At 45.8% G+C, this 9,437-nt stretch overlaps 1 protein-coding gene across 1 annotated transcript in view; it reads left to right on the top strand.

The window, feature by feature from the left end:
* Nucleotides 1-1,780: 1,780 nt before the first annotated feature.
* The window catches only part of LOC138366927 (ficolin-2-like), an 87,761-nt gene continuing 80,104 nt past the window's right edge, over nucleotides 1,781-9,437 (top strand). Inside the window, exon 1 of the mRNA XM_069328192.1 lies at nucleotides 1,781-1,825. Within this exon, the coding sequence (XP_069184293.1) occupies nucleotides 1,810-1,825 (16 nt within the window). The 5' untranslated portion in view covers nucleotides 1,781-1,809. The remainder of the gene's footprint in view (nucleotides 1,826-9,437) is intronic.

Raw genomic sequence — 9,437 nt, 5'->3', positions numbered from 1 at the left:
TGTTGGCAAATCTTTGGTTCGCCAGCGATGCTGTGGATCATAAGGTCATGACAGCTCTACAGTGTATAAACAAAGATAATTAATAGGAGCTAGTGTGGCAGGGTGTAGACTGGTGTTGGGAGGGTGTTGGTAGGGGAACACTTAGGAGTAGTTCAATAGGAGGTAGTGTGTGGCAGGGTGTAGACTGGTGTTGGGAGGGTGTTGCTAGAGGAACACTTAGGAAGTGTTCATACTCTCACACCACCAAATACCTTGTTGGTAGTCAATATAATAAACATTTTCCACAACTCAGACGTGTGACTCAGTCATAGTGTCACACATGTCTGACTCACAGTGAGTGACCGATTATGTGTGCTTTAGTTGCTCAGTTGCTTGAGTTGCTCAGTGTTTGAGTTGCTCAGCAAGAATGACTAAATCCAAGTGATTCAGAGTGAGTTACTCAGACTGAGTGATTCCTTGAGGGTGACTCAGTATGAGCAACTATGTAGGAGGGACTTTGTATGATTCAGTGTGAGCGGCGTATTATAAGTGACTCAATAAAAGTGTCTGTATCAATGAGTCAATGAGACTCCGTATGAGTGCCTCAGGATGAGTGACTAAAAACTATTTTTGTTTAGTTTTGCCCCGAAGGGCGAGTTTATTGGACAGCGCCACTCGTCCTGTGAGTGGACACACCGTCATAACAGCATGTACAACACTCCCCAATAGTAGGAAAACCCGCTGGGTTGTTCATCCTGCCACTTGTACCCAGACACAGCTGGGACTGGCCTAACTGCCTCAATTGAACAGCTTCTCAAAAAAGAAGATTAACATTAGACAACCCTTAAAATCTTATGTTATCTTGCAGGTGCGAAATGGGGGAATCTTTTAATAACAGTATCTATATTTGACAAAGATTATTTTCCTAACTCATACAAAGTGGGGGTTTATTGTTCTACACATATTTCTAATGTCTCTCAGATGTTCATATTCTCTCAGGTAGTGTTCTATGAGGTGTCCGTCACTTTCACCACTGAATCTGCAACTCCGCTCCTCAACTGTTGTTTCTATTCTAAATCTTGATGGATATATGTATGCAAGACGGATTCTCGCTATTACTGATTCTCTCCCGTGGCCACCTCCTCTTCTAGAATAATGATTGGGATTGCCAGCTGCAATCATGCTGTACCAGTGTACAGATTCACTGATTTGTTCTTCTACTCTCCTTTCCTCAGTAACCTTGTAACCGTGATATTGCCTCATGATACCTCTAATTTGTAAAAGAGTTTTGGGTATGACGTACTCAATCTGGTGTCCTTCAGCGCCTTCAGCAGCCAGCACATCTGCTTGTTCATTACCACAGATTCCAACATGGGAGGATATCCACAGAAATTTGACAGCATTTCCCTGATTGGTTAGTACTCTCACAGCTCTTGATTTCAGCTACTATCGCAAGATTTTTACTAAGGCTTTAAAATTCCTTCAGAAAAACTTGCGATGTTCGCTGAAATCAAGAGAGCTGTGAGAATTTCTCACAAGAAAACAAGTGAGCTGAATCACTCAAAACAAGTGACTCAGCTTCTGTGATTCAACATGTCATACAAAATGGTGCGCGGTGCCTGGACTTAACCAGGAGGTCTTTACCCGTGATGTGGGCTGTCTCCACAGTAATGATTAACATGCTTGGTTCTGGAGAATTTTATGTAGCTGCAGGACATCTCAAACATTATGTTGGTGATGTTCAGGCCTTAACTTGGTGAAGTGTTGAGGTGTTTTATGAGTTGTGATCTCTCCCACAGGGAGGGACGGCTGGTGTCTGCCTGGTGTGACATGACTACTGACGGAGGTGAGTAGACTCTCCTGCTACAGTCATAATGGTGGTATTATTAGTTGTAGTGACGGTCACAGTTACAAATTGAGGGAAGTGTTGACCAGACCACATACTAGAAGGTGAAGGGATGACGACGTTTCGGTTCGTCCTGGACCATTCTCAAGTCGATTGTCTTCAAAATGGTCCAGGACGGACCGAAACGTCGTCGTCCCTTCACCTTCTAGTGTGTGGTCTGGTCCACATACTTTAGCGACGTTATTGTGACTCATCGCCTGCTTGAGGGAAGTGTTCGTGGGAACAAACTTTCCACCAGTAAGTCCAGTTAACTGACCACAACATGAAACAAATAAGTTAATATAACCTTGCTGGTTGAACAAGTTCGTCTGGTTTCAGATAACCATTACCGTCCAGAGTACAATATGTTCTGTATAAGAACATAAGAGAATAAAAATGAAGGTAACAACAGAAGGCCTATTGGCCAATACGAGGCAGCTCCTATTTATATCCATCCATTCATATTCATATATGTCTAATCTACGCTTGAAACCATCAAAGAATCCTACTTATATTATGTTACGGGGTAATTGGTTCCACATATCAACAACCCTGTTATCGAACAAGTATTTACCCAGGTCTTTGCTAAATCTAAACTTATCTAATTTAAACCCATTATTTCGTGTTCTGTCTTGTGTTGATTCTTTTAATCTGTCATCCTACGCTGGACGTGTTCTAGTGCATTAATATCCATTTCTTGTATGTTTTTATCATATCTCCTGTAGTTCTTCTGTCCTCCAAGGCTGTGAAATCTCCTTCAGTCAGCCTATTATCATAACTTAACCCTCTGAGCTCTGGCACTCTTCTAGTAGCCAACCTGCGCACTTTTTCAATTTTAGCTTTCTTTCACAAGGTATGGATTCCAAGCAGGTGTTGCATACTCCAGTACTGGTCTAACAAAAGCTGTGTAGATTGCATAGAACGAGTCCTAATTTAGGCTTCTAAACAACGTTCTAATATTTGACAGCGTTCCATATGCTGCGGTCTTGGTTATGTCTGCCTGGAGGTCTTGGTTATGTCTGCCTGGAGGTCTTGGTTGTGTCTGCCTGGAGGTCTTGGTTATGTCTGCCTGGAGGTCTTGGTTATGTCTGCCTGGAGGTCTTGGTTATGTCTGCCTGGAGGTCTTGGTTATGTCTGCCCGGAGGTCTTGGTTTTGTCTGCCCGGAGGTCTTGGTTATGTCTGACTGGAGGTGTTGGTTATGTCTGCCCGGAGGTCTTGGTTATGTCTGCCTGGAGGTCTTGGTTATGACTGCCAGGAGGTCTTGGTTATGTCTGCCCGGAGGTCTTGGTTTTGTCTGCCCGGAGGTCTTGGTTATGTCTGCCTGGAGGTGTTGGTTATGTCTGCCCGGAGGTCTTGGTTATGTCTGCCTGGAGGTCTTGGTTATGACTGCCAGGAGGTCTTGGTTATGTCTGCCCTGACCATAGAGCTTGACCTGGCTGGCGTGGTCAACCTGTCACCAGTAAACTACCAGACTGGGCTGAGATCACACCCACAGTGATCTGGACCTAGATTCAAGAAGTTCCACGTATTTCTTTGTAAGTAGGTTTGCTACGAAGGTTCCTAAGTATGCCCTAAGAAGATGCTTAGGTGCAATTCACGTAGGTCCACTAAGGAAGATATTTGGGTTCTGGGTCTGGTTCACCTGCGTGCCGATAGAGGTCACTGCTGTGTTTCGTTTGGCCAATCAGAGAGCAGGCAACATTCTTCATGGGGAGTCGACTGCTGGCAGCCGTGGAGTGAGAACGTTTACCGACCCTCCGTGGCTGTTGGAGTTGTTTGCTGTTTTGGTCGCCAGGTGGTGTGGGCGTCCCTGCCCTACCAGTTTTGTTGCCTGCCTGGCTGCGTTGACGTGGCAGTTTTGACATAGGGGGCCCTCTTCCTCCTGTCCAGCGTGTGAACTCCGTGGGCCTGGAATTCACTTGTAAGGCTGGTTATCCAACCATCGAGATGGTGATGTGTGACATGCTTCGTGTCCCGGTGGAAGCTATTTAGGGTGTGGAGCTAGTTACGGCCCATCGGGTTGTTATTAAGTTCATGAGGGAAGACGAGTACCGCGACTTCCTCCGTCGGTACGGGGGGCGTACGTTGCCGTGGCCAGACGATACCGGCTCTGTGGCGATTTCGGACCACAGTGGTGCCCTGACTTATGTCAGTCTCCATGGTGCGCCCCTGGAGTTCCCTGATGACCTCCTCCGGCGTTACTTCGGGGGTTTGGTACTGTTGTCAGCGTGCGGGTGAACATGCTCTCCTCGGGGCGGTATGCTGGGCGGCGTACAAACATTCGCACATTGGGGATGCGCCTGCGGACGGATATACCTTCTTCTGTCCGGCTTATGGGATACTACATCCAGGTGTATTATGCCCGGCAGCCTCGTACCTGTTTCCGGTGTGGCCTGTTGGGGCATCAGGCTGCCGGGTGCTCTGAGGCCCCAGCTGCTCCTGTCAACTTGTTCCACGACGAGGGTTTCCCGCCGCTCCCTCTGGAGGCTGTCTCCGGTGATGTTGATGAGGAGGTGCGCCTCCCGTTTGCTGCTGCAGCTTCCCCGTCGGCGCCTGCCGTTCCTCCGGTTGTTGCCGTCCCTCCGGTTCTTGAGGTACCGTCGGTTGTTCTGCCTAATCCTGTCGCTGTCCCAGCTGCTCCCGTGGGCCTTCCTGGAGCTCCCTGTGTGACGTCGCTGTCTTCTCCCTCGTCTTCTGATGCTGCGCCTGGCCCTGTGACTTGGGTCCCGGATGTGCTTGGTGCTGGGGTGGCTGTGGAGCCTCCTGCTGTGTGTGGCCCGGTTCCCCCTGTGGTAGAGGCTGCTGCCGTTCTGTGTCGGGCGTCGGTTCCTCCGGCTCGTGGTACCCGTGTTTCTGGGTCACTTACCGGCTCTGACGATATCCGGCCGGTGCCCACACGTTCCCGGCGTTCGTCTTCTGCTTCGGACGACGTTGGTGACTTCAGTGACTGCGGGTATTGACAGTGTGGATATGGATGCGTCGATGTCTCCGCGGTTCGTGGTGGCGGAGGTCCATGTGCCTGCTGGTGCTGGTGCCTGTGTCTCGGACGTGCCTTCGGTTCTTTCTCCGCCGGGGGACTCTCCACAGTGGGGGGGGTGGTGGTGGCTTCCGCTGCCAGGGATGGTGTGGACTCTGGTGCTGGGCGTGGCCTGGTGATGACGTTACGGAAGGATGCGCGCCGTCCGGGTTCCCTGCTGTTGTCTAGTGGTGTGCCCGGGACCGCGGGAACCCCTGTGGTGCGGGTGCGCATTGGGGCCCTGGGGGACGTGTTGCCAGCGTCTGTGATGCCGCCGGGTCACTGGTCGAAGATTGTTGAGTTACTGCTGTCTGACGGACCGGAGTGCTTTCATGGTGGGCAAGTTCCCTTCCTGTGGGGGCGAGTGGCGACTTCTCGCCTCATGAATACTACCATCTGGGTCCCCAGTTTACAGATGTTTGTTGCCCCGGTTCCGGATGTTATGGCGTCCGCGGTGGATGGATGGGACCCTTTGCAATGGGTGTTCTGGGAGGCGTTTAATGTACGGTTCCCGCGGGCCAGGTTCCCGGGCAAATATGTGCTCCGATTTCCTGTTTATTTGCTCTTTGACATGCTGTGTGCCCTTCTGGCTGTTTGTTTGCCCTGTTCTATTATGTGCTTCTGCCTCTACCTTTATGCGTTGCTTTGCCATGTGGCGAATTAGTTTCTAGTGCTTGGCGTCACTCGTTTCACGTTTTGGCTTGGCATTTCGTCTTTCCTGGCTTCGCGATTCACCCTTCATGGGTACGCCGGGGCGCATCCGATCCCACGATCGTCGTCGCCCCTAACTCAACAACAACAACAACATTCTTCATATTGAACATTTAGCGCTGGCTTATTGGAGCTCTACTGCCTCCTATTTACGTAGAATTTTCTTATAAATTTATTATATTTCGAAGTAAAACTATGTTTTTTCAACTTCTACAGCAAGCACCGACATTGTAGTAAACAAATATGTTACATTTGTTGTTTACCTACGTAATTCTAAGAGATAACTGTGTAGCTGTCCTTGCATGTTGCTCGGAAGATGCGCTGACAATTATTGTATATATTTACTGAATTTACCCAAGGGCCACTAACTATCTAGTGGCCTCGACGAGGACAGAAAGCCGGCGGCTTGTTAAAGGGCCCGCTAATTGTCTTAATGATATTTTTTAGCTGGAATTGGGCATTTACGACTTCAGCGGGTAGGCGGTTCCATGGGTTTATAGCCCTCTTGGTGGAAAAAAACATCTGTTTTCAGTCCTACTTGAGAGAACATACTCTCCAACACTATATCTGTGATTGCCCTGTTATTAGTGACTTCATACCAAAGGGTATGAGGTACTTTGAGCTCTGCAATTACTTCATACACTCAGGAATATTGGAAGATATTCTTGTGCTGCACCCAGATTTTGCCAGTGGAGGCTAATAGATCAGCCTTAAGAATTTTGTTCTCTCCTGATTCCATGTATGACTGGCCATCCTGTGAGGTGAGGATGTTGGATGAGCTTGTAGCTGGTTTTTTGATCTACACTGTGTGGTCCTTCATACAGAATAGGGAAGCAGCACATTGCTGTGTATACCTAAACATGTTAAAAAATACATTGTTTGAGAGGAGTCTTGTAGAAACTGGTAAGAGTAATTATAATATAATGTTTCCATGAATCAGTGCTTACCTCTTGTGAAAATCGTGAAAAGTTATTTCGTCAGAGTTGATTTGTTTTTTGTATTGAGGCTGGTATTTTCTACCTTGATTCCATGTATGTCTAACTATCCTGTGAGATTGGAGTAGTAGATAAACTTATAGCTAGTTTTTTATCTACACTGTGTAATATTCCATACAGAATAGGGTAGCAGCATATTGCTGTGTATGCCTAATCTAATTAATAAAAAAATCAGTAATACAGATTTTATATTATAATTTGTATTATTACAAATACTGTATCATCCTTATTGTTACGGCCCTACTGGGAAGCAACCGGGTTCTTCTCTGATGTTATTAGAGTTCGGGAATCCGGCCCCAAGTTAGTAGAGGCTTTCAAGGGGTGTGTTCCGTAACGCAAGGTAAACTAAAGGGGGAGGGATACAAATGCTCTGATTTATATATATAATTTCACCACCACCATAAATAAATATATAACAGTCACTCAGGGGGTTATAAATACACTATAATATACAGAGTTGTCTTCCTCTGAAGACACTGGATGCTCCACGGTGCGCACTTTGGGTAGCCCTGGTTCCTTCCTCCGTGGCCCACGATGAATCCTCTATGATTCTCTCAGCGAATCTACCGTGGCCACAGACCAGCCAAATCACAGTCCCACTGGGTGCTCCGTCGTGGAGGCCTTCAACCTCAAATCCAGCCTTTAGCTGGCAGGTTCCGATCAGCTCCGCTGTGTAGGCCACTCCACTACCGATACTAGGGTTGCGAGCCCTAGGCAGGAGCCTCGTGTGATCCCGCTGATCACTCTCCTCTCTAAGCACCACAGTGGCTAGTCTCTTCCACCAGCCAGCCCCGGATAAGGCGATTCCTGATACTGCCACGTCACAGGCAGGCTAACACTCAGCAGAGTTCGTCCGGGGGTGACTCACAGCTTCTTCAGAGCAAACTCATGAAGAGACCTTGGCTGCCTTGGGTAGACTGCCCCATTGTCCAATACAGCAGTCCCAGGTCGACTCTGCAATCAGACACGTCATTAATACTGGGACTAGGGAACCTCACTTACAGGCTTAGACACAAACGTCCACCTCTCTGCTCCATAGATGGTGTTGCTTTCTAAGCGCCACCTCACCAGAGGTCAGCAGCGGCTATGTTATGAGCTGATTAAGACGGGAAACCAGCACCTGTGGCCAGTATATCCCGTCCTCACTAGATGGCATTGTCCATTTGGAGGGGGTTTCGGGAGCGGACTCACAGATGGCGTTGTCGTCACTGCTCCGTGCTACGACGCTGGACTCGGGTCCATAACACTTATTAAATCACCTTAACCATGGATCATTAAGATCTCATGTTGATATGTAATAGTCATATTTCTTTTGAACTGCTAATCCATGCTAATCATTTTTTAATCATTCATTAAATTGTGCATTACGTCTCAATTTTTCACTTCCTTGGATATTCTGTACAGTACAAAAATATAGGATAAAAATAAACCAGTAATATTTCTTTCAATATATTTTTATATTTAAATAACTGCATCCATATTTTTACAGCTGACAGGATTTGTTTTACCATAGAGGAGTATAATTTGTTAAAAAAAATTGGTTTATTGTTACACACACAATGGTGCTACATAGCCTTCCCAGCTTGATGCCTTCTTTCGATACTTACTTACTGATTAATAAATAAATAATAATAAATAAATTTTATTCAGGAAAGGTACATACAGTTGATTTACAAACATGTGGGACTTATAGACAGAGCTAGTATTGTACATACAATACCTAAAGCCACTAATACTCATAGCATTTCGGGCAAGGTGTGGGGGAAAAAACACTTAGACTAAAACTTAATAGTAATCGGGATTAGGTATAAATTGTGTTGAAAGAAGGAATAAAAAAAAGGGGGGGGGGGTAACATAACACAAATCAACAATTGTAAACGTTGGTGAACAAACACCATTGTTTAAAAAATAGCAAGACATGGATTGACATTTAGGGGGTAAGGTAGGTTACATGGAGTTAATTAGGAAGTACTTGGTTTTACTCTTAAACTGGTTGAGAGAGGTACAGCCTTTGACATGATTCGGGAGGTCATTCCACATTCTGGGTCCCTTGATTTGTAGAGCACTTCTAGTTTGGTTACACACAGCCAAATTGTGTAACAGGAAGAGGTCTTCGACACAAACTTGTTCCATGCTAAATGTAGAGGAATCAGTTGAGTATTCCTCAAATAAAATAAGCTGCCTCAGCTTATAAGGTAAATAAAATAAGCATTTCTCAAATAAGTAGCTGCCTCACCTCACTGCCTTACTGCTACATACATAGCCTTCCCGGCATGGTGCCTTCTTTTGATAATTACTTGTTCAACACCCAAGTTGTGTAACAGGAAGAGGTCTTGGACCCCTACTTCCCTATCTCTTTTTTAATAGTCCATATAGTCATAATTATAGCTTTAAGTATTCAATGAATAAAGTTTCTGACATTTTCACCCTTCTCCTTACCTAACATCATTTGTGCAGCATATTTTTATTTTATGTCTCACCCAGATTTAATTTCAAAATAGAACCAAACTAAATAAATTAGAAATGGGTATGTATAGCTAAGGTACACCCTTACTACTAGGTGAACAGGGGCATTTGGTGATAGTAAATGATCCCATCGGGCAGGTCTCATCACCTTCTCTCATATTTCATGTTCACCAGTGTTTATTTACTTAATAACTACTGGTATAATATCTTGCTATTATAAAACTAATTCTACTATCACAAAATACGTATTTACTTCAAGTTTCAAGCAGAGAATGCATATATAACTAACACGAAGGACTCCTCTTCACGAGATTCACCAGCTATAATCTTTTGTTCATGTTTCAAAATCTTAAAATCGATCCCAGTGTTATGTAGTAGAGAAAA

The sequence above is a fragment of the Procambarus clarkii genome, chromosome 21, assembly GCF_040958095.1.
Source record: "Procambarus clarkii isolate CNS0578487 chromosome 21, FALCON_Pclarkii_2.0, whole genome shotgun sequence".
Lineage (NCBI taxonomy): Eukaryota > Metazoa > Arthropoda > Malacostraca > Decapoda > Cambaridae > Procambarus > Procambarus clarkii.
Note: the sequence above shows the minus strand (reverse complement) of the source record. Positions and strands in the feature narration are given on the sequence as shown.